This window comes from Triturus cristatus, chromosome 12 (assembly GCF_964204655.1).
Source record: "Triturus cristatus chromosome 12, aTriCri1.1, whole genome shotgun sequence".
In the NCBI taxonomy this organism is placed as follows: Eukaryota; Metazoa; Chordata; class Amphibia; order Caudata; family Salamandridae; genus Triturus; species Triturus cristatus.
In genome coordinates, this window is record NC_140595.1 from 603,482,691 (window position 1) to 603,507,959 (window position 25,269).

At 46.2% G+C, this 25,269-nt stretch overlaps 1 protein-coding gene across 1 annotated transcript in view; it reads right to left on the reverse strand.

Annotated features, from left to right (window-relative positions):
• VPS4A (vacuolar protein sorting 4 homolog A) overlaps positions 1-25,269 on the reverse strand; it is a 209,656-nt gene that overhangs the window by 27,104 nt on the left and 157,283 nt on the right. Inside the window, exon 10 of the mRNA XM_085636759.1 lies at positions 3,167-3,307. Coding sequence (XP_085492885.1) covers positions 3,167-3,307 — 141 coding nt within the window. The remainder of the gene's footprint in view (positions 1-3,166; positions 3,308-25,269) is intronic.

Below are 25,269 nucleotides of genomic sequence, written 5' to 3' on the forward strand. Positions count from 1 at the left end.
AAATTGCCAGTAATCTCTCTTGGAGTAGAGGAGCAACTCCCCTGCAGTCTGTAGGCCCTGAAGAAGCAGAGTTCCGTTTACTGTGTTGACGCTCTTCAGCCAGCCCGATGAAGCAGCCTCCCCCAGGAAGAGCTACCTGTGCTCATGAAGATCAGATCTATCTCCCCAGCGAATGAGAGGACACCAGGATCTACTAGAGCCTCACAGCACCAATACCCGGGGTACCGGACCCCTTGCAGCAAACAAAGTTCTTGAGACTCCAACTACACCGAGATCAAGTAGCTGTCGAGTGACGTCAGCAACACAAAGACCCACTTCCAGAGTGGTCCAGCTGCCCTGATTTCTGCACCCTCAACTGGCGGGACCAATAACCGCAGGGGCCTTGGACGCATATAGCCCAGTCGACCTATCCACTCTACACTAGAGCATCCCAGCCCAGGTACCAGGGAACCAGCCGTGCCCCCTTGTCCCCAGGACCCTTGTGACTTGAGCGCCCCCCCCCCCCTTGGGAGTTCTCTGACTTGTCCCAAGTCCCCCTCTGCAGCCTGTTTCTAGGTGGCCCCCTTCTTTACACCAGTGTAGCCCACAGAGCTACCAACCCGACCAGCACCTCTGCTCCCCCGAAGCCTGACAGCAGGTAACTAGGACTGCTGGTGGTACTTTGGACCATGGGCCTCTACAACCCTAAGTCCCGAACGAGACACCCAGAAACCAACCGTAAATAACAATGCAATATACGCCTTTTCCCCCAAAGGAAAGCATTGCTGCGTAAAGACGCATTTAAGTGAACATTTTACTTACCTGTAAAAATAGATATTTAAAAAACATACTTCCTTGATAATGAAGTTCTTGGAATCTAAATTTATATAAAAATGTGACTTGTTTTTCTAAATTAGTCCGAATTTTTCTTGAGTGTGTGTTTAATTTATTCCCTTTGTGAGTACAACAAATGCTTAGCACTACTCTCTGGTAAGCCTAAACTGCTAACCCAAACTACCACAAAAGAGAGCATTTAGTGTTATAATTTTTGGCTCTGTAAACCAATAAGTGTTGCCTGGACTCTTTACACAGCGTACATCGTTTTGGTCCTCTATATAAAGAGCCAACTTTCTACAATATCCAGCAGCTGATCCCAATGTTCTTCAAGGAGGAGCTACTGACTACACACATGTTGGTTGGCATGAGGTACCACTGACCATACCAGTTCACAAAGACAGTATTGCCAGAAGACTATGGAACTAGCATGCAACATGGTATTGTTCTTCAGGAACAGAATTTTGGGGTTTCTGGGGCTTAATATTCTCTCTTGGGAAGAAACACTGCCAGTTCAAGTCCAAACCAGCACAATGGTCCCCCTTGAAGTTATCAGGAATGAGAAGTAGATTGACTTTTTATGACCAGTTCAATTCAACAATTTTTAATGGTGTGGTGTCAAAATTAATTTATCAGATAAATGCTCAAACAATATTTGATGGAGTACAGCTGGCCTACAGCCAAAATTATCATATGAGAATGTCAGAACATTTATTTGGACATAGACATTTATCTATTTTAAGAAACCCTGTCTGTTGCATTTTTGTTTAAATTTGGATGTATACATTTTTCTATTGAGGCTTTTATTTCAGTTACAGGACATCTATTAGGTGGTATAACCATTTGGATAAAGAATGAATTAAACCTACAAGGTGCCTGCAAGTCTAACCTCAAGAATAATTTACAGCAATTATCAGAAACATTTCCTAATGGCCAGTGTTTTCTTATGCGAAATATTTATAACTATAGAACAAATCAATTACAGGAATCACAAACTGTTATTAAACTCTATAATTGTCCACGTGGACTCAGAACAGGTCGGAAAAAAACAATGATAATCATTATTGAGCACTTCAATTGTCAATATGAGCCATCTAAAGTGGACCAGGATAAAGTACCCTTAGAACATGAATGTTGGCGAGTTTCCTCGGTTGAAGTCTTGTCTCCTAAATGTAATACACAATCTACTGAGCCACTACTTCAACTACCAATTAGTAAGGATATTAGAGCGTTAAATCCAATGCCCCATATCACATACCTATACATGTAGGGGGTTTCAAAGTTTTATTGGTAACATTATGATTGATATATGGCAGTGGTAGATGTGGTTTTAATTCAACACAAGGCAACCCGTATTATTGCTAAAGAAACTTTGCCACTTTTATAAGTGGAAGTTGATTTTTCCTATTTTTTTTTGGTTTCTACCTACTATGCAGTTTGTCATGGAAACAGGTGTGAAATCCATGGGTGATCCCAGGAAGCTATATATTTCTGAAAAATAGATACAATTCTGAATTCAGCAAAGAGTAATTTGTGTAGATCTCCCATAGTTTTCCTAAAGAAATTAATTGGTGAAATGAAATGAAAATAAGTTAGAAAAATAGAAGCACGTGGGGTCCAGAATCAACTCTGATTTATTTAATTTGGCCTATTTAGTTCTTCCAGCTAAAGCTTCTGCTACGCAGCAACATAATGAAAATGTCATAAAAGACATCTTCAGTCTGCAATAATTCAATCGTGTGCTGGCTAAGCTCGAGAGTAACATTGGCTTCCTGTGCACGAAGATGGTTGCTCCTTAGCCTGCACATCATAAAAGATGATTTTCCAACAAGAGATGGAGCTGCCTGTAGAAAACACAGTGTGAATTTCTCCTGTCCCCAACTCACTGTTTATTGTTATTACCATTGAAAGGAATATCTACAGCCGTTCCCATGATGTAAATGTGGCAGTCTAAGTGAGGGCGTCGAGTTTTTTTATCCTACCAGGAATTGCAAACACAGCTGGAGAAAAGAGACAGAATGATTTATTTTAAAAATTAGAGGCTAAGGTCCCTTGACCAGGCATCTCTACATGCAAGTGTATAAAACTTATTTGTCAGCAGTAGGTTTGCCTTTTACAGAAAGTGAATTAATCATAGCCTACACAATAAAACAGAACACATACAGGGCCATAGGTTTATAGTGGAAATAGAATATCAGAGATACAAACTCAACAACTCATTACATAAAAGGCATTCTTATACATGCTTGCTAGCTATACATTTTCTAATATGTATAAAAGAGATAGACAAATACACAGAAAAGTGAGCACACCACCTTGTCATATTTTTGCAGATCGGCCACCCTTAACTTACCATGCACACAATAGGCTCGAGGAGTTTATCACTGGGCACATCCATCCAAGTCATCTCAATTGCCCCTGGATCACCAGGTGAACAGGGAGTCAAAAGGTCATCAACAATCACATTAGGATTTGTGCGAGAAGGGCCTTTGCTCTGAAATAAGATAAGGATATTTCAGTCTCATCTCTTCATTTACTAAAAATGAAGTAAATCAACAAGTCAAATGTAATTTCTTTAGTAACACCTGTAATCTTCATCCAGCTTTTCTAGATTCCTAAGCAGTCTCTTATCTAGCAACACATGCTTTTTTGTGGCCGATGGCATGAGTCATCACAGCCTCCTAAAAACACCTTGTTGTCCTACATCTGTTTTTCTATACTGAGTTGCTTACCAACTTCTTACCTGCACTCGGACATACACCTCGCCCACTGTCCCTGACACCAGACTGCTTCTGCAGCAAAGCCTGCTTCCATCCAAGAAACATTTGTGGCTTTGCCTGTGCACATCCTGAAATACCAGTCATGCTCTCACATCCGTGGCTGCTTTTTACATTACTTCTGATGGCTGCCTCCTTGCTCATCCAAGTGCCCTAAACCTAAGCAGTCATTACCAATAACTTCACCAGCACTATGTTTTTTTCCAATTGGTCTCTGCTCTCTTACTCCTCTGGCTCCTCCACCTACTTACCAATGCCACCACATCAATCAGGAAAGCAAAGCCCAAATCTAACAAAAGGTATCTGGTACATAACAACAAGCTTAAGAAATCTTCTATTTTGGAGGTGTGGTTATCTCAAAATACTTCATTAAACATTTGTAGCCATTAGGAACAAGTTACTGACCTTTAGTAATACTCTTTCGGGTGGAAACTCTAACTGCAGATTTCTCACCTTAGAATACACCTCCGGCACCAGAATAGATCCTGCAACTTTTCTTAGCAGTGCTCCTTTGTGACACCAGGGGGCAACGTGCAGGTCCCTGTTTGCTGCATATGCCCCAAAAGTGAGAGTGGAGGCGCATATAAGCGCTACTCAGAAGCTCTGATGCCAGTTTATTGATTTTCCCTTTCTGCGTCATCAGGCGAGAAGTGTGAACAATCATTGGCAACAGTGTGATGAATATTAACTTAGTACCTTTTTAGATGTGAAAAAACAGGCCACCCCAAAGAAAGGGGATGGAGGAGGGCAGTGAGAAATCTGCAGATAGAGTATCCACCAGAAGGACTGCTATCAGATGCAAGTAACTTGTTCTTCTGATGGATACTTCTAACCACAGCTTCCTCACCTTAGAATAGAGACCAAAGCATTACCTCAAAGGAAAAGCGTCTGTGGAGTGGATTCGGATCAAAATATCCTGCAGGACCGTGTGTGCAAATGCCCTCCTCGCCAGACCTGGCTGTCATGACAGCAGTGTTTCGTGAACGTATGCACTGATGCCCACGCCGTAACCTAGCAGACGTCAAGGATAGGCACTTTACAAGCCAATGTGTTGTTTGCAGCCTTTACCCTGATGGAATGGGCTCTCAGGCCTTTTGGGGTCTACTTCTTGGGCAGAACATAGCAAATCTTAATGCAAAGGATTATCCACCTCAACAGGATTTGCTTCTGCACAGCCTTCCCTTTCTTTGCCCCTGAGAACCCCACAAAAAGCTGATCATCCACATAGTGTTCCTTGGTATGATCAACGTAAAATCTTAAAGCCCTTTTGGAGTCGAGCGAACTAAGCCTTTCCTCCGCTTTCGAGGATTCAGGGGCAGTGAAACACACCAGCCGAGTATTGGGACTGCCCAGTGTGAAAGGGAGTCACTACTTTCAGCAAGAATGCCACTTGAGTCCCTGGCACCAACTAGTCTGGGGAAAACTGGTGTATGGTGGTTGCACTGGAAATGCCTGGAGCTCACACATGTGACAAGCCAATGTAATCTCAATGGGGAAGACAGTCTTCAAACTCAAGAGATGTAGCGACCAATTATTAATCGGCTCGAAAAGCGTAAACATGAGAAAAGTCAAGACCAAGTTAAAGACCAACTGTGGCATCACAAACAGCTTAGGAGGGAGCATGTGTGTCAAATCTTTAAAAAAACGCATCACAGCAGGTGATTTAAACAAGAATGATGTGTCCAGTAAACTCAGAAATGCCTGACAAATAACCCTCAAATAGTGCCAACTGCAACGCCTTGCTGGGCCAAAAATAAAACAAATGACCGTTCAACAGCTTTGCTTGTAAAGGATGAGCTTTACCAGTCCACAACTTTGTCCAAGCCCCTGTCATAAATGCATTTAGTAAGAGGGCTCCTGGCATTCAAGATGACATCGATCACATTAGACGGCATAAATGCAGTAAGCTACCGCCACTCAATCTCCACATTGTGTTAGTGTAGATTGAATGTATTCAGTGGAAGAACCTGCTCTACAGTTGCAACAGCAGATTCTCCCGAAGTGGTAGCCTGATCGGAAGACAGATGCTCAAGCCCAAACGTGCCAGCTACCACACTTTACTGGCCCAGTCCGGAGCCACTAGAATTATTTGTGCCTAATAACACATTTTATTTGTTTTACATGTATATATAAACCATATCAGAACAATACCGACACCAAGGCCAATGCATTTGTGCACCAGGTAGTCATTACAGGCAGTGCAACCTAACTTAAGTCGGTATAACATGCAAAAACCAATATTTCAGTGTATTTATATTTGTCCCTCCTCTTAAATTAAAGTCGCTGTCAGCGTGGGTCCCTAGCATATTGGGTCCAAGGGGCCCATTTCCTTTTGTACGTTTTGGGCATTGTTTAGGCTTTCTGTATCAGTTTTCCATTGCTTCATGCTGGTCCATGCTCCATTTGTACGTTTGTGCAAGGAGGAGAGTTCCCTTCTCCAGTGCCTGCCCAAATATCTCTTGGCCATCAAGTGGGCCATCTCTATGAATGAACGTAAAGAACGGGACCCCCCCTCCCCAACACAAAGTATGCCCATGATGCCTAGCAGTGTCATGTTGGGGTCTGGAGCAACAGGCCTCCCTACCACACGACCAACAATGGGCCCAGTCGTTCTTGATCTTTTCAGAACTCGAGGCAGGATAGTCCGAGACGGGAAGGCATACAGGAGTTCCGTGCTCTTTTCCAGCCATAATGCATTGCCTAACAAGTGTTCTTTCAGAAACTCCAATGCACAAAACTTTGACACTGTGTGTCTGACGGTGACAAAAATATCTAGAAGAGTTTCTCCCCACTGATGGAAGATACCCTCTGCCACCTCAGAATGTAGATGCGAATTGTTATCTGCCAGATGACGCCTGCTCAGCTTGTCCAGTCTGGCATTGAGGGACCCTGCAGGTGGTTCAGAAGGAAAATGTCTTCACCCTCCAACAAAATACAAATCCAGGCACAGGAACTTACTCCATCCTCCTCATTGCAATACCCAATGGCAGTGGTAGTGTCAGTGAGAACCTTTCTTAAGCATCCCCTTGATGGATAATTGGAAGGCTCTCAGAGGCAGATGAAAGGCCTGCAACTCCAACAGACTGATGTGGAGCTGGGCTTCCATTAGATACCAGAGTAATCTGACCTCCACCTCTCCCAGATGAGTTCACAACCCAACAGGGATGCATCTGCCACCACTGTCAGTACTGGGTGGCAAAGGGAGAGGGGACTGTTTCTGGAACAACTATGTTTAGGCAGCAACTACTGCAGGTTCTGAGCCGCATTCTTCAGGGTCGGGGTGACATCAGTCAGTTTCCTTGATGCTGAGCCACTGGAACTTTAGATTCCATTGCAATGCCCACATCTGCCACCTGGCATAGATGATTAAGAGGATGCAGGAGGCTGACAGGCCAAGAAGCCTAGAAGATTCTCTCGCTGAGATTCAATATTGAGGCTGAAACAGAATCACAGTCCAAATGCCCTAGAGTCGTTGCGATAGAGGGAAGGGTCTGAACTGTACTGTGTTTAGGATAGCTCCAATGAATGGAAGCCTCTGCAAACAATTCAGGTGCAATTTTGGTTCCTTGATTGTGAATCACCGAACAATGTCAAGAGGTTTGTCGTTATCTGGAGGTGGTCTACAAATGACTGTCGCAAGCCAGCCTTCAACAACCAATCGTCAAGATAGGGAAAATCTGTTTTCCCTGCTTCTGAAGGTGGGCAGCAACCACCGCCATCACTTACATGAACACCTGAGAGACACTGGTGAGGCCAAAGAGGAGTTCAGCACACTGAAAATGCTCCTAGCCTACCTCGGACCGCAGGTAACATCTGTGGTATTGTGGGATGGGTGTACAAAAATGTGTGTTCTACAGGTCCAAAGACACCATCCAGTCGCACTGGTCCAGGGTAGATAGGATCTAGACCAGCATGAGCATTATGAATTTGTTTTTCTGAGGGGAGGCATCTAGAGGCTGAAGGTTCAAACTAGACTTCAAACCCCTGTTCAACTTCAGCATTAAAAATTAGTGAGAGTAACGACCCTCTCCTCTTTCTGAGTTCTGCACCATCTCGCTACACCCATGGCGAGTTATACTAACACAACTTGCAGCAGAATGGATAGGTGCTCTTCAGAAATGTAATCGGTTTGGGGGAGGGAGCTGTATTTGGTGAGGCAAAAACAAAAAGGACAGGCATAGCCATGCTGAACCATTCTTAAGACCCACCTATCGGACGTAATGAATCACCACACTAGAAAGACATTATAGATCCTGCCCCCCAATGATTGGCATGCACCACTGAGGGCAAGTTAACGTGGTTTAGTGGCTGTTGCAGCAAGGGGACTCGGAATGGGACAACTGATGCCTCTACTGGCCCATATGCTGCCTGCCTGACATGCATGAAAGGACTGGGGTCACTGTTGTACCAGTTGTGGGGGAGGGATGGGGCTGTCACTTACTCTATGCCAGCCCTCTAGAATAGCCTCTGAACGTTTTGAATTGGTTTGGAAACTGCATGGCTGAGTCAACAGACCCAAGTAGCGCGCTATGTCTCTACTTTCTTTAAAGCGCTCTAACGCAGAGTACACCTTCTCGCTGAAAAGGCATGACCCATCAAAGGACATACAGATGAGGGAGGCCTGTACATCACCGGAAAATCCTGTACAGAGTATTTACAGTAGTTGAGTACAATACTGGTGCCAACTGCCCTTCCCAGGCAATTAGTAGTTTCAAACCCAGCATGGATAACATATTTGGCCGTGTCTTATCCATCAGGGTTTGTTTGTGCCAACAAGGCCTTATGGTATTCTGGGACTGTAGGCAAGTTCTTGCTGGCCATGTCCCACAGGGCTTGTGTATAACGACCTAGTAAACAAACAGGATTAACAGATGGCAATGTCAGACAGATGAAGGAAAACATGCACTTGCCAAAAGGTTCAATCCTCTTGGATTCCATATCCAGAGGAGCTGTAGGGAATGAATTAGGATTTATTTCCTAGTAGAGGCCTGAACCGCAAGGCTGTCTGGAGCAAGGGGTATTTAGTAAGAAAACCAGGATCGCCAGGCGCTGAGTCTGTGATGCCTGGCTGCTGGCCTATTTATCAGTGGGCAGGATCAGGGCTTTGACCAAGTAGCCATCAAGGTATCAGTGAGAGCCCTGTTAAAAGAGCGCAATAGCTCAGAGGTAGCTGGCCCAAGATGCAAAATTTGTCAGGACATTAATTTTAGTCTCAACAGAAGGCAACTGTAAATCCAGAACTTCAGCTGTCCTCCAGACCACCACAGCAAAGGAGGCATTTTCCTCAGTTGGTGGCTGAAGTGGTGAGTGAAACCCTACCTCAGAAGAGGTGTCAAGCCCACTAGAGGACTTGGAGCGCAACGCAGACAGCTTGTGGGAATGGCCCCAGGAAAACGGAACGGAGTCCACACCTGTGACTTGGAGCTGAACTTACATGAAGATTGCAACTTCTTTTTATGTTCTGCGATGTCAAACGTCGCCTCCCAGATCACCTTCAGGTGCATGAGGGCACATTTATTGCATAATTCGAGTCTTGGCATATGTCCAGACTCACGATACAAACTTTGTGCACGTCCGTAACCAAGATCTGTTTCATGCCCTTGCAGCATGGTTTGAAACCTCTATTGTTGGGTTGAGACATCATTCCTTAGCTCACTGGATTTCATTTTTTTGAATAGTCAGAAGGCTACCAAATTGGGAGCAGAGCTCCAGAGCTGCATGGAAGGAGTGGAGTATTCTAAGGTGAGAAATCTGTGGCTAAAAACACCCATCTCAAATATCATTAAAGTAACTATTTTCTTATGTTAAAAAAAAAAACTTTACAAAATCACAGGTCAGCACCATGTTAGTTTACTATTAGACGGTAGTGTGAAATGGCATTCCGAAAGGGAACACTTTTTGGGGGTACATGAGATTTTGTAGCAAGTGGAAAACTATCATAAAAGGTACGTTAAGGTTGCGATTATGATGGGCTGAGTATCTGGAACAGTCCGATGCAACAATATATGAAAGGACCACAATGAAAAAAGCTTTAAATACCCTGACCTTTTGCAAAATCTTTTCCACCTCAAGACAAAAAAGTGGCCGTTTATAAAGGAGAAGGTCACGTTGAAACTAGCACGAGTATCATATTTCGAAGGCATAACGGAGGCATATCCAACTGATACCAACATTGATAAACTTGCTTAATTACCTGACAGAAACAAGACAGTGCTATGGAGCGGGAGAAAAGTACAAGTAGTTCAAATCCCAAAAAAGTTTAAGTAAGACAGATTAGCACAAAAGTTAAGCATTACCACCTTCCCATCTCAACACATAGCTACATTTTAATACTAACTTTACCCAAGCACTGGAGGGAGGCCCATTCCTGAAAAGGAGGTCGAGAGGATGAAAAATGTTCACTGGTCTTTTCCAGGGAAAGAGCAATGCAAAACAGACTTCAAAGTCACAGGAAACCTAGTGAATGCATTGCACTCAGCTGCATCCCCAAATAAATAATGTGGTAATGAGAGTTAATACTCCTTTTGAAACCACCCTCAGATGGCTGGTTGGGACAAGTGGGGTTGTCTGCACGATCTATACACTCCTCGTGTGAATTAATTACGTGCATCATCCAGGCTCCAGATAAAATATGGGGCGAAATATCTGACTACACAAATCCCAGGAACAGAATGAAAGCCCCCGAGGGATGACATATACAAAAGCTAAGCTTGCATAAGGAAAAGCAAAGTTCACTAAAAGGTTTCAACACATGGTTCTACACTCCTTTGAGGCTCCACCACATCATCAATGTTGGACGGGTTGCGGAGGAGTAGGGAGCACCATGCACATTTGGTGCCCCAAAATTATGCTTCATTCGGGGAACATATTGAAGGCATTGTGGAAGATTCCGGGGTCTGAAGTACTGTTATTGGGCTAGAGGTTGGAAGGTTTCACTAAGGTGGAATGACTAAGTGAGATAGACATCGACTATGTCTGTGTCTAGTAGCAGCACAGCTAGTGATAGCCTTTCAATGGAAGAAATTGGCTCCTCTATCATGGATTCTGAGGCATTAGAAACTTCGTAACATTCTTGCAATGGAACGTTTACAATTTGACGGGGCTTGGAAACTTCTGCCTGATTACATGTTGATGGGTCTTCCTTGTAATGCTCAGCCTCATTCATGTAAAGTAATATGCTTGTTCTCTTAAAATAGAAGAAAGAAGCATCCATGAGATGCTTGGTGACACATACAGCACCTCACAGTAAAGGGAATCTATTGCAATTCACTGAAGGAACTACATGTGATAAGATGGGGGGAGGAAGGGTTATGAGAGGCACTTTGAAATAGGATGGTGTACTTCAAATTGGGGCTGGCCGGATGTGTGGTGCCTGACGTTGTTTATGGACGCTTTGAAAATGTAATAAAAATATCTTTGACAAAAAGCTGAAGTAAGGAAAAGCACAAGTTTGGTAATTAAAGGAACTATGCATATTAGAGGTATATTGGTAGAACACACGTTACAAGAATCAAGGTTTGATGGCAACATTGTTTTACCAAGGTGGCAGGCTAATGATCTTTTAAAATTTGACCTTTTATTCAGTATAAATGTAATATGATCAAGTAAAAACCAATTAATATTGCCTACTTGGATTTCAGCATAGCTTTTGACGTTTCGGGGAAGTGAAGCATATGTGCAAGGTTCTAAAATGATGCAGAGAGCCATATCTCAGTAATGTATTAGTCTTTCCTTCCCCGTTTCCCTGCTCCTCAGTTTCTTCACTTAGGGAAATGTCTCCCACACAAGAAGCGATTGTGAGCCCCTTCCTTGCACACCTACAGCGCACTTCAAGTCACCCAGAAAGATACTCCTTTTAATTTATTTGCCACTACTTGGTATAGTGATCTGTAGGTTCTTGTGTACATCTGAAAGTTCCAAGACTGCTTTCCAAATGGACTTATAGTCACCACACCTTTGGTGTTTTCTTGCTAGACTAACTTGCAAACCTCACCTTCTACAAGATCAACTTTAAATTTGGGTGAACCATGAGTGTATTGTGCAAGGCATACAGGAATCAGAGAGTCCAATACACTTTTAAACTAAAAAGCAGCTTTTCAGACCAAATAAAGCACACAATTAATATCTGACAATGTTTTGTTAATTGGGTTTTGGTATAGCATACAACTCGTCCCCAAAGGGACATCTTGGCACTCTGACAGGCAGGAGATGAGAGAGTATAGAGAGAGCAGCTAGTTAGAACAGCCATGTTTTTAAATGTTTTTTAAAAGCAGAAAAACTAGGACACGCACAAATAAACAGAGGGGTCTTATCCAGTGATACAGGGCGAGATAGGAAAATGCCTGGCCCCTATATTTTAACGTACAAATGCACTGAGAATGTAGCAGAAGTTGAATTTGGGACCTTAGATTCCTGTCATAGAGGTATGGGGTAAGTATGTTCTGGAGATATTTTGGACCTAGTCCTGACATAGATTATTAAGTGAGGCAAAGGAGTTTATACAGTGCTCTCTTTTTAATGGGGACCCAGTGGAGTGCTCCAAGTGTGGGGGCTTAAGTAGTATGTGGAGGCATGTTGTTATTCATATGGGCGGCGATGTTTTGAACAACCTGCATTTTAGCTACAAGGGATTCATGTATGTCAAGGAACAGGGCAATAATCTCTGTTTTGCACCCATTTAATTGAAGACAATTGTGGGACATCCAAATTCTCTATAAAGTATCTCAGCCTTTCTCCAAATTCTCATAAATGCGTTTAATTCGACTGTAGCTGACCATACCAGTCGCTGCATTGTCCTTTCTCATAGATAGTGCTATTTCCCTTGTTACCTCTTGCTTTGAACACTTTATCCTAAAAAACCAGGCTATTTTCTCTTTCAAGGTTTTGTGATGGAATATCGTTGGAAAAGCAAGCCCTATATCCTTCGGTGCTATTCCACACTTCAAGGATTCATTCACAGGTCGTATTACAGTATTCGTCTTTTTGAGATATCTCACCTTTGTGCATGCAGCTGTTCAGGTGTTTAAATGTTGCAAATGCCCGTGCCTATTGCAACGTTCTTAAGCACACTGACATTCTGCCTCCGCAATTTGTGGAATCTTTAACCCCTTCGATGCTGCGCAGATTCCGCCGCTGTGCTGGCGGAATCTTGCGCGGGCGTGGTCATGACGGAATGGTTCCGTCATGAGCACAGCTCAACCGTGGGTCATGACGGAACCATTCCGTCATGAGCACCGAAGGGGTTAAAGCCGGAGAACGCTGGTGCCTTTTCCCTGGTTGTTCTCTGCTGCAGTGCATTGTGGGGCGTGCTCATTCTGACGGAGGTTGCGCTGCGTGACCTTGTGTGCCGCCACCTTAGGTGGACCATTATGAGCGGTTGCTTATGGAAACTACAACGGTTACTTCCCCCAGTTGTTGGTGTGGGAACTTAAAGCAATGCGCGGTGACGCGCACACCTTAGCCGCGGTTCTGAGTGTTCCTGTGACAATGCGCGGTGATGCGCACATCTCAGTTTTGGAAATAAAGGATCAACAAGCGGTGATGCACACACATCAGCAGGAGTTCTTAGTGTTCCTGTGGCAACGTGTCGTGATGTGCACATTTCAGTTAAGATTTTTAAGGACGTCATTCCACAGTTTAGCATGATGTGGCGCGCGCATGGTATCGTGATTGGCTCACTCTGCAAGCAGACAAACTCCTCCTTTTTAGACCCTTACTGTGAACATTCAATTTTTGGGGGGGCAGATATTGTTTAATCATTACAGTGAACTAGTCCTTCTCTGGATGAAGAAAGGACACTGTGTTTCTCTCCTCTCTACCTTGTTCTCCCGGACCAGTTGTTCACTGCTCTAAAATGGCTAGTGTGAGAAGTTGGCCTGGCATATGCTGGTCACTAGTTATAATGGCCACCTTGCACCAGTCCAATTTGACTCTTATGGTAGATCGGTTTAAGACAACCTTTTAAAGAAAGCTATCCTAGTGGTAGCTGTGGAGAGCAGCCTTCAGGCTAAGTCTCTGAGGAATGTAAAGCAGCTTGTTTTACCTTATAATCTCTTGAATTACCAAATGAAAGGACACCACACAGGTATATATATCAAATATATATGTATTTATTTCTAGACACACTCTACTAATCTCTTTATGAGATTAGAAGCCAGGAACACATTCAAATATCAACGTTTCACAGTAAGTTAAGCACAAATATGGCGGGGGCCCTAGGGGCATACCAGACCATATACTAAAAAAGAGGCTAAGGAAAGTCGACTTGCAGAATGACAAGGCCTAAGGCCTGTAGAATTGCTGGGGCTTCACTAATGCAGTAAAAGCAGGTAAGTAACAGACCCACGGGAGACGCATGCAGTGTGAGAACACAGCCGTGGGTTCCCTATTGATTACAATGGAGCAAGTCGCGGTTTGATTTTTAAAGTTTTAGGGTACTTCTAGGAAGTCTACAAGCAAGCCACTTACAAGGTAAGTAATTTGAGGGCCAACACACACTAGGGCACCAGAGTGCACGAGTTACCTCACCCAGGGAAGCCGGGTGCATAGGTGTCTTTTGGTGTCGGGTCGCGTCGCGTCGCTGTTTTCTATGGAGACCAAAGAAGATTTGCTGCTTGCGAAGACTGAAGAAGTGTCCGGTGGAATCCAAGGCTGGATTCAAGATGTAGAAGACCTGAAAATTGAAGGGACAGTGTTCACAGTCACTTGCCAGTGACCCGGGTCCAGGAAGATGAATGCCCACAGATGTCGGGTGATTTCAGGTGATCAAGGGTGTTTTGACTCTTCGCTCACGATGACCAGAAGAGATCGACAATGACCAGCAGCTGGATTCGAAGTGTCCCACGACGTCTGCAGCTGACTGCGGTGTCGGCAACCGGATTGGAGCCAACAAGCCTTGGCAACAGCAAGTCTCGTGGAAAGTGAATTTAGTCAATGGTGCAGACCAGCAAGGTCTGAGGGACTCACCCAGCGAGGGTAAGTGAGGGCAGGCCTGGAGCAACCAGGGAGCCCTTTGGTTTGTTCAGAAAGTCTTCGGGGGACCCACAAGCCAACGGGCATGGGATCGCGAAGACGCCTCGTGAGGAAATGCTTCACAGGAGCCCACGGTCACTCGGGACGGGGTAGGCCTCTGATTTTCGCTGCACAACCTGCTGGAGGCTTGGGCCACAAATGGTCCAAAGCACAAGTTTGTTGAACGTCGTGAAGTAGTTGCACTCGATAATAGTGCACGGTTCCCAGGTATTGCAGTTCCTCGTCACTCGTGGGGTCCACTCGCCTCAGCTTTGCTGGGGACGCACAATGGCCGTGGAGAAGTCAGGAAATCCACTTCCGGGGCTGCAGGGACTTCGGACTCCAGCGGGAGCGGGAATGTTTGCGACCGTTGATTCAAGCTTTGGTGCCTGTCAAGTAGGGGAGTCACTCCTTGACTCCAAGGGAGATTCTTCCGTCTTCCAAAGGTAGTGGAACGTCGAAGGACCAGGATTCTTCTTGTAAAGCGTCGTCCAGGGTTATCTACTTTGCAATGGCAAGGTTTCCTATCTTATACTGAAGATAGGGGAGGGACTAGCTCTATGACCACTCCTCTGGGAGGGTCAGGGTAGGGGGTGGTTACACCCACTTCCCTTTGTCCAGTTTCACGCCAGAGCAGGGGCAGGTAGCCCCTGAACCGGTTTGAGCTGGCATATGCACAGAGGAGCCTACTGCTCCCCCAGTGCAGGACTTCAAAGCACTCTAGCAGTGCACCCACCCAGCCCCAATACACTAAATCCTGTCTGGAAGGTGGTGACACCTCCCTGTGACAGGATGCCTATTGTTGGGCCTCCTCCACTGCGAGTTTCAGTCAGCAGCAGGAGGGCAGCCCAGTGTCTGTGCTGGTGGCATCCATTTTGTGATGCCAGGGCTCTTTCAGATTTCTACCGTGTTACCACAGTAGGCACATGTCGTCCCCTCTAGAAGGGTGGGATCATGCTCCCACATCATGGACTGATGTGGGGGTATGATTCCAAGTTGTGTGACACCAAACACAACATGTTTTGATGCAGTCATTCCAAAGTTAGTATTTATAATGCACTTAAGAGTATATGGTTTAACCGCATCCACAAACAGCCACAGAGAATAGACTCTGCCAGCTGCAGAGGGGCCCTGCTCATGCAGAGGCACCCCCTCACATTGTAAACCAAGCACCCTGCCCTCAAAATTGATTGGGCATGCCTTAGGGGTGATTGATAGGTTTATATGTGTGTGTATGGTGAGATATAGAAACCTATACCTCAGTTAGGAGTGCTAACACTACCTCACCCACGCTGCAGTAGCAGGCCTGTGGTGTCAGATTTAGTCTGCTTCACAGGGGTGGCATAATACATGCTTCAGCCCCTGGTAGGCCTGTGAAGTGCCTATGCCCTAGGTACCTAAGGTACCATATACTAGGGGCTCATAAGGTACCACAGTATCCAATCACTAGTGCATCTATGCACACCAAGTCGTTTAGAGAGAACAGAGAGACTGGGGCCCTGATTAGCAGGGACCCAGCCAGACTATAGCCAGAAACCAATGTATACATCAGAAAAAAAGTGGGGGCAACATAAGTGCAGATCCTACTCTCCTGGCTGGTCTTGACCTTCATCATTAAGTTGAGACAGTACAGCTTCCACACCCAACTCTGAAGCATCTGTTTGGACAATGAACTTCTTTTGGTAGACTGGACTCTTTAAGATGGGGGCAGTGCACATTGCCTGTTTTAGGTCATCAAATGCCTTTTGACAGCTAGCTGTCCACTGAACCTTTTTTGGCATTTTCTTAGAGGTCAGATCATTTAAGGGGGTCACTATAGATCCATATCCCTTAACAAACCTCCTATAGTACCCAGTCAGGCCTAAAAAGTCTCTAACCTGTGTCTGGGTTGTTGGAGCTACCCATTCCATTATGGTCTGGATTTTGCTCTGCAATGGTTGAACCTGGCCTCCACCTACAAGGTGGCCCAGGTACACAACCTGACTCTGCCCTATCTGGCACTTAGTGGCCTTGATAGTGAGGCCTGCTTTTTGCAGGGCCTCCAAAACATTTCTGAGGTGGACCAGGTGATCCTGCCAGGTGGAACTAAATACAGCAATATCATCTAGATAAGCTGAGCAATAAGTTTCCATACAAGTCAGAACTTCATTCACCAACCTCTGAAAGGTGGCAGGTGCATTTTTCAAACCAAAGGGCATCACCACAAAATGATAGTGCCCACCAGGGGTTGAGAATGCTGTTTTGGCCTTGGCATCATCAGCTAACTTGATCTGCCAGTAGTCAGCTGTTAGGTCAAATGTACTGAGGTACTTGGCTGAGGCCAAAGTATCTATTAGTTCATCTGCCCTGGGTATTGGACAGGCATCAGTCCTGGTGACTGCATTGAGGCCTCTGTAGTCAACACAAAACCTCATTTCTTTCTTACTGCCCTGGGTATGAGGTTTAGGCACAAGGACTACTGGACTAGCCCAAGGGTTTCTGAAGGCTTAATCACACCTAGTTCCAACATTTTCTGGACTTCAGTCCTGATACAGTCCCTGACATGGTCAGGTTGCCTGTAGATTTTACTCTTGAAAGGCAGACTGTCTCCAGTGTCCACCTCATGGGTGCACCAGGAAGTCTGACTTGGGGTCAGTCTAAACATATGTCTGAACTGTTGCAGAACTTGTCTGCATTCAGTTTGCTGATGTTCAGTGAGGCTGCTTGCCAAAGCAACACCATCAACTGATCCATCATCAGGGTTATGTGAGAGCAGGTCAGGGAGAGGGTCACTCTCCTCCTCCTGTTCCTCATCAGTTGCCATGAGCAAGCCCATGTCAGCCCTGTCCACATATGGCTTTAATCTGTTGAGATGGAGCACCCTAAGGGGGCTCCTGGGAGTTCCAAGATCCACCAAGTAGGTGACCTCTCCCCTTTTCTCAACAATTGTATGGGGGCCACTCCATTTGTCCTGGAGAGCTGCTGGGGCCACAGGCTCCAACACCCACACTTTCTGGCCTGGCTGAGAAACAGTCAGGACAGCCTTTTGGTCATGCCAAGCTTTTTGTAGTTCTTGGCTAGCCTCAAGGTTTTTGGTTGCCTTCTTCATGTACTCTGCCATCCGGGAGCGGAGACCAAGTACATAGTCCATCACATCCTGTTTGGGAGGTTTGAGAGGTAACTCCCAGCCCTCCTTCACCAAACATAATGGGCCTCTGACAGGGTGCCCAAACAGAAGTTCAAAAGGGCTGTAGCCAACCCCCTTCTGTGGGACCTCCCTGTATGAAAACAGAAGGCAGGGAAGTAAAAGGTCCCATTTTCACCTAAGCTTTTCTGGGAGGCCTTTAATCATTCCCTTTAGGGTTTTGTTGTACCTTTCAACTAACCCATTGCATTGTGGGTGATAGGGAGTAGTGAACTTGTAGTTTACACCACACTCCTTCCACATTGTTTTTAGATACCCTGACATAAAGTTTGTACCTCTGTCAGATACAACTTCCTTAGGGAAACCCACTCTGGCAAAGACTCCAATGAGGGCTCTTGCCACCACAGGGGCTGTGGTGGTCCTGAGGGGAATTGCTTCTGGGTACCTGGTGGCATGATCTACTACCACCAGGATAAACCTGTGCCCAGATGCTGTTGGAGGGTCAAGGGGACCAACAATGTCAATCCCTACCCTTTCAAAGGGTACCCCCACCACAGGTAGTGGTATCAGGGAGCCTTTGTTGTGCCACCTGACTTGCCACTGGCTAGGCAAGTAACACAGGAGCGACAAAACTCCTTGGTGTCCTCTGACATGTGTGGCCAATGAAAATGAGGGACAAGCCTGTCCCAGGTATTGTTTTGGCCCAAGTGTCCTGCCAATGGGATATCATGTGCTAGGGTCAAGAGGAACCCCCTAAACTTCTGAGGTATTGCCAGCCTCCTGGTGGCTCCAGGGGTAGGATCTCTAGCCTCAGAATATAGGAGTCCCTCATCCCAATAAACTTTATGGGACCCACTAGCACTCCCAGCAGCCTCAGCAGCAGGGGGTTCAAGAGAGGGGCAGCACTGCTGCTCCTTACTCAGATCTTCCCTGGAAGGTCCCCCTACCCCCAAGAGCTCAACCTGACCAGGCTCAAGTTTCTCTGGGGCAGTTCCTTCTTCAGGCTCTGCTTCTCCTCCCTCAGGAGGGGAATCTGAGATCTGAGACAGAGGGGAAGGCACTGCCTTAACCCTACTGCTCCTCCTCTTGGGTAGCATCTGGTCCATAGTTTCAGGATCCAGAGCTGGTTCAGCTTTATGCATTTTGGCCTGTGACCTGGTCACAGCAAATACCTCTGCAGGTATGCCCAACATCTCAGCATGAGTGTATAATTCCACTTCAAACCAGGCTGAAGTCTCCAGATCATTGCCCAACAAACATTCGACAGGGAGGTCTGCACTGACTACTTCCTTTTTGAGGCCAGTTACCCCTCCTCAGGAGAAATTCACAACTGCCAGACTATGGTTGGTCCTGACATTGCTTGCATTGGTAACCTGGTACACTTCACCCAGGATGATCTGTGCAGGGTCCACTAGGTCCTCTGTCACCATGGTGACACTAGCACCTGTGTCCCTGAATGCCAAAGCCTGTTTGCCATTTATTATAGGCTGCTGTTTGTACTTGCCCAGATTACTGGGGCTCACTAGGAAGGACATGTCAATGTCTCCCTAACAAACCAGCATTGCCTGTGTGGTTTCTCTGACTAGGCCAGAGTCCACATCAGAACCCAGGGTCAACCCTACTACACCCTTATTCTGATTACCACCTCCACCAATGACTGCACTAGGGGGAACAGTTGCCTTAGTGGTGGTGGTTTGGTCTTTGGACTTGGTACAATCAGAAGTCCAGTGCCCTTTCTGTTTACAGAATTTGCACCAGGGCTTCTTTTGGCCTTTTCCCTTTGTAGACTGTGAATCCCTACCAGATGCAGATTTGTGGGGCCCTTGTGAAGACTTCTGGTCTTTTGCCTTATACCCACCTTTATCTGAGCCTTTAGGATCCTGCTTCTTAGTGTCACCCCCTTGGTTCTGGGTTTTCTGCCTCACCCTGGTTCTGACCCATTTGTCTGCCTTCTTTCCCAATTCTTGGGGAGAGGTCAGATCAGAGTCCACCAGGTACTGATGCAACAACTGGTTTTGGACATTATTAAGGATCTGTTCTCTCATCATAAGATTATACAATCCCTTAAAATCAGTAACTCTACTACCAACCAGCCAACCCTCCAGAGCCTTGGTTGCACAATCTACAAAGTCTGTCCAGTCCTGATTCTGTGCTTTCTGGGTATCTCTGACCTTCAACCTGTACTGTTCAGTGGTTAAGCCAAACCCATCTATTAATGCACTTTTCAAGACATCATAATCATCAGCATCCTCTTCTCTAACAGTGAGGAGCATGTCTCTATCTTTGTCTGAAAAGGAGAGCCACAAGATTGCTGCCCACTGTTTCTGGGGGACCTGTTGAACTTTACAGGCCCTCTCCATAGCAGTTATCCATTTGTGGATATCATCCCCACTCTGGTAGGTAGGAACAACCTTGGACAGGTTCCTATGGTCTGGAATGTAATCTCTGCTTCTAGGGACACTGTTGCTGCCACCAGGGGGTTCTAACCCCTCTTTCTTAGAAGCTCTCTGGAGCTCAAAGGATTTTCTATCTAAGGCCAGTTGCTTGGTTCTGAGGGCAAGCCTAGCTTCCTCATACTGGAGCACCTTGTACCTTCTTTCAGAGGAGGTCTCTCTATGTAAGTATGAGTTCCTCTGATGGACAGAATCTCTGCCAGAGTGATTTGAGTGGTCAGATTCCCTTGAAGGGGACCGAACCCTCTCTTCTACTCTGTCAGCTCTCTTAGGGAGAATTCCTCTGTCCTTTGCAGACACTTGTGGGTCTGGCCCTTCAATCACAGACTCCAGGTCATCTTGATTTTCATCATCAGACCCAGAGACTATGGCTGACCCACCCCATGATCCAGATCCACTAGCTCCTATAGCTAGTCCAAGATCATCTGCTACTAGTAGATTTATCAGGTGCTATGTGGAGGGACTCTGTCCTAACCCCAGGTGTCTTGCAACACACATGGCCTTCAAGTCAAATAAGGTAATGTCCTTGTACGGAGGTTGGGTGGACCCACTGGCTCCATCCCTCGAGGACATTCTAGTGTTATGCAGTGTTGCACTACCGACACTAGTTTGTGGCCTACTGATCCTAGCTTGAGCTGTAGCAAGGGTGTGCTAACCCTTCACAAACAACTCTAAGTTCAGTAGAACTTATTGATACTAAGCTTGACTTTTATATGTACCTTGAGTACCTTTAGTGGTTTTCAGTTAGTAATTCAAATAGAGATTTTCTGGTAAAACAATGGCAAGCTGGAATCCCACACGCTGCCCACCAATGTGAGAAGTTGGCCTGGCATATGCTGGTCACTAGTTACAGTGGCCACCTTGCACTAGTCCAATTCGACTCGTATGGTAGATAGGTTTAAGACAACCTTTTAAAGAAAGCTATCCTAGCGGTAGCTGTGGAGAGCAGCCTTCAGGCTAAGTCTCTGAGGAATGTAAAGCAGCTTGTTTTACCTTATAATCTCTTGAATTACCAAATGAAAGGACACCACACAGGTATATATATCAAATATATATGTATTTATTTCTAGACACACTCTACTAATCTCTTTATGAGATTAGAAGCCAGGAACACATTCAAATATCAACGTTTCACAATAAGTTAAGCACAAATATGGCTGGGGCCCTAGGGGCGTACCAGACCATATACTAAAAAAGAGGTTTAGGAAAGTCGACTTGCAGAATGACAAGGCCTAGGGCCTGTAGAATCGCTGGGGCTTCACTAATGCAGTAAAAGCAGGTTAGTAACAGACCCACGGGAGACTCATGCAGTGTGAGAACACAGCTACGGGTTCCCTATTGATTACAATTTGAGCAAGTCGCGGTTTGATTTTTAAAGTTTTAGGGTACTTCGAGGAAGTCTACAAGCAAGCCACTTACAAGGTAAGTAATTCGAGGCCCAACACACACTAGGGCACCGGAGTGCATGAATTACCTCACCCAGGGAAGGCGGGTGCATAGGTGTCTTTTGGTGTCGGGTCGCGTCGCTGTTTTCTATGGAGACCAAAGAAGATTTGCTGCTTGCGAAGACTGAAGAAGTGTACGGTGGAATCCAAGGCTGGATTCAAGATGTAGAAGACCTGAAAATTGAAGGGACAGTGTTCACAGTCACTTGCCAGTGACCCGGGGCCAGGAAGATGGATGCCCACGGATGTCGGGTGAGTTCAGTTCACTTAGCTTCCAGTAAATCATGTCCTGCTATCAAGCAGAAGTGTTCTAGTTGCAGCGTGGTTGGTCACTTTTCCAAAGTTTGTAGGAGAAAGGGGGGCAGGAGAGTGAAGTGTGTGGATGATGCTGATAGTAGTTCGAGTGATGAGGAGGCCAGAATAAAAAAAAGTACCCTAAGTGATCGTAGTATTGAAACGCAGGACTTTAATTCAAAAGAATTGTTTATATTAAATATTAGTGACAACAGTGACATGCATAGGAAGAAACACCTATGTTCCATGTCTATTGGTGGGGTTGTTGTGCAAATGTATGCAGACTCTGGTTCTCCATATACCATTGCTTATGGAGGAACCTGGATATCTTTATTTGTCTAACGTTTAGGTGACAGATTATTGGAACCCGATTTTCACCTGGAAGGATTTTCTGGAGAGAAGATTGACATGGTGGGTTGCAGATAGTTAGTCTTCAGATTAAAAAACCAGAGAGTAGATAGGCAAATTGTATGTCACCAAAAGAGGACCTGCAGTTCTAGTCTGGAAGGATCAAGGGAAATTAGACATAATTTTGAACCCTAATAACCCTGATCCTGTCATGGTTTTGAATGACAGCGAGTTGCTTTGTAATGAGACTTTGAGGAAATTTCCCAAAGTTTTTAGTGGAGGTATTGGCAATCTTAATGACTTTGAGCATTGCATTGTTTTAGAACCCCGGCGCATGCCCTAAGGTCCATAAAGTGAGACAAATTCCTGTTTTATGTGGAGAAAGAGTTAGAGAGGTTAGTTGGAGCAGATATTATCGAACCCATTGAATCTGCTGAATGGATTACTCCCATTGTCGTAGCCAGACGTAGTAATGGCAAGGTGAGATTGTGCATTGACTTAAGGCATCTCAATAACAACATTGTTGTGGACAAATTTCCTCTTCCTAAAATTTCAGAGATGTTATCCTTTGTCAAGAATGCCGAATGGTTTTCGTCCATTGATCTATCGGCTGCTTATCATCAGACTTCCTTAAGTGAGGGGAGTAAACCATATATGGCATTTATTACACCTTGCGGGTGTTTCCAGTACAAGAGGCTTCCTTTCGGTATAGCCTCTGCTACCGCAGTTTTCCAAAGACTAATGTATCAGTTATTTGGTAAGTGCAAGAACGTGAGGTGTTTCCAGGATAATATCCTACTTTTTGGAGAAGACAGGCAAGAACACAATAGGATTTTGGAAGGGGTTTTAGGAATTTTGGAAATGAAAGGCTTGACAGTGGAGCATTCGAAGTGCAAGTCTGCTGTGAAGTCTATCACGTATTTAGGTCATGTATGTAGGAGAGTAGGGTCTGCAATCCTATGATCACCCAGATTTTTTGCTTTTGCTTCATTGGTTTACGACTTTCCCCGGCTGCGGGCCTGCCAATCAGACCCACAGCCTAGCTGTTCTCTCTCGAAATTAAAACACATGTACATTAGGTGCATCCACTAATTGGAACTGGGCCGCCTTATCAGTCCCTGTATCAGCATACCACAGGTATCCAGGGCATCGGTGTACCCAGGGCCTACCAGGGGCTGCAGCATGTATTATGCCACCCCTGGATGGCCGCCCAAATCTGACACAACTGGCTGCACGACAGCTGGGGCAAAGTGGTGTAATCACCCGTTGCTGTAGGTGTAGTATTCCTATACCTAACCCTAGAATGGACACATGGATTCCTATCAGTCACTCCTATGGCAGGCCTTATCAATCCTGAAGGCAGAGTGCGGGGAATTATGTGGGACGGTGCTCTGGCGCGAGCTGGGCCCGTCGACGGCTGGCGGAACCAAGTCCTAATAGCCGTTCCATGGTGACGCGGGCCAACTACTTTAAAATGCATTATAATCCTTGCGGTTATTTGCTAACTTTGGCATCGCATCACCTACACATGTCGAGTAAGGTGTCATACGAATTGGAATACGAACCCCTCGCCAATTCTGGCGACGGGGTTAGCATTCCCCCCTTTTAGAGGGGCACGACATGGAAGTAACCTTGAACCCCGGTTAAAGTTGACTCAAGCCTCAGCATCACAAAATGGATGCTGCCACCAGACACAAGTCTGACCTCCTGCTGCTGGGAGACCTTCCAGCGAGGGGAGCTTGGACAAAGGGTTTCCTGTCGAGGGCGGTGTTAGCACCATCCCAGACAGGGTTTGTTTATCCCAGGTAGGCAGGGCTGAAAGGAAGGTGATTGCAAGTGGCACCCCGGTGCTCACTGTGCATAGCCCGGCTCAAACCAGTTTCGGGGGCACACCAGCCCCTGAGCTGGGGCGAAGCCGGACAAAGGATAGGGGTGTAACCACCCCCCTCCTGGCCCCACCCATAGGTAGGACCTAGTCACGGGCCAGCCCCTTTTCTTAGAATAAAGGTGGGAGCGGGTCCCCTTCCCAAATTGGATAATTCTGAATCTTGAACTACTTTCCACGAAAGGAACTCTTGACTATTTCTGAAGACTCTCCCTTGTGGCTAAGGAGTAGCCACCCTGCACCAGCAGGCACCACCTAAGCGCTTGCGGTTTGCTGCACGTCTCTCCCACGGATCAAGACTGCCCAGCTCGACGAGACCCGGGTTCCCTGCCATCTCTGACCTCTACCTACATCATCAGCCCAGCTGAGATTCGTAGGTGTGACGAGACCTGCGGGACCGGCCATCTTCAGAACCTGCACGACGCTTATCTAGCACGCCCACCGAGGGACCCTCGAGTGAGTGCACCTAGGGTTTGAGAAGCCCTAACCCTGAACGGCTCCAGCACCGAAGTCTGCCTCCCCAGCATCCACGAGATCTGCGTGGGGGCCCTTCCGCTCCTTGCTGTTCACCGCGTTGTCTGACCACTCGCCGACCGGCTTGTGGCCCTCTTCACGACGCACCACGATAGCTTGTTTTCATCACTGGTCTGGTTGCTCCAGACTGGCTCTTGCTCCCCTTCAACAGAGGAGTACCTCGGACCCTCCTGGTCCACTCCCGACGCCATCTTGACTCCACCGCGTGGGTTTGCCACTGCCAAGACCTGCTGCCCCTTCCTGGGCCCAGCATCATCGACAGCAGACACCTTCGTGGGACAGCTCGCCCTCCATCCTGGTCGCCGCCGCGCCTCCTGGTCCGAGGAACAGCCGAGTCCGACGTCATCCACTCACCTGGTCGAGGTGTCTTCAGCCGGTACCTTCCGGGTACCCACACGATAGCTGGCTAGCGGTTGAGAACTGAGTCCCCTCTGCTTTCAGGTTTTCTTCATCACCGATCCAGGCTTGGATCTCTCTGAACATCAACACTGGTCGCCTGCCAGCAACTTCTTCTTTCAGGCTCCTGAGACTATAACGAGGACTCCCGACATCTTGCTGAACCCCACGCAGCCGCAGCCTCTGGGCT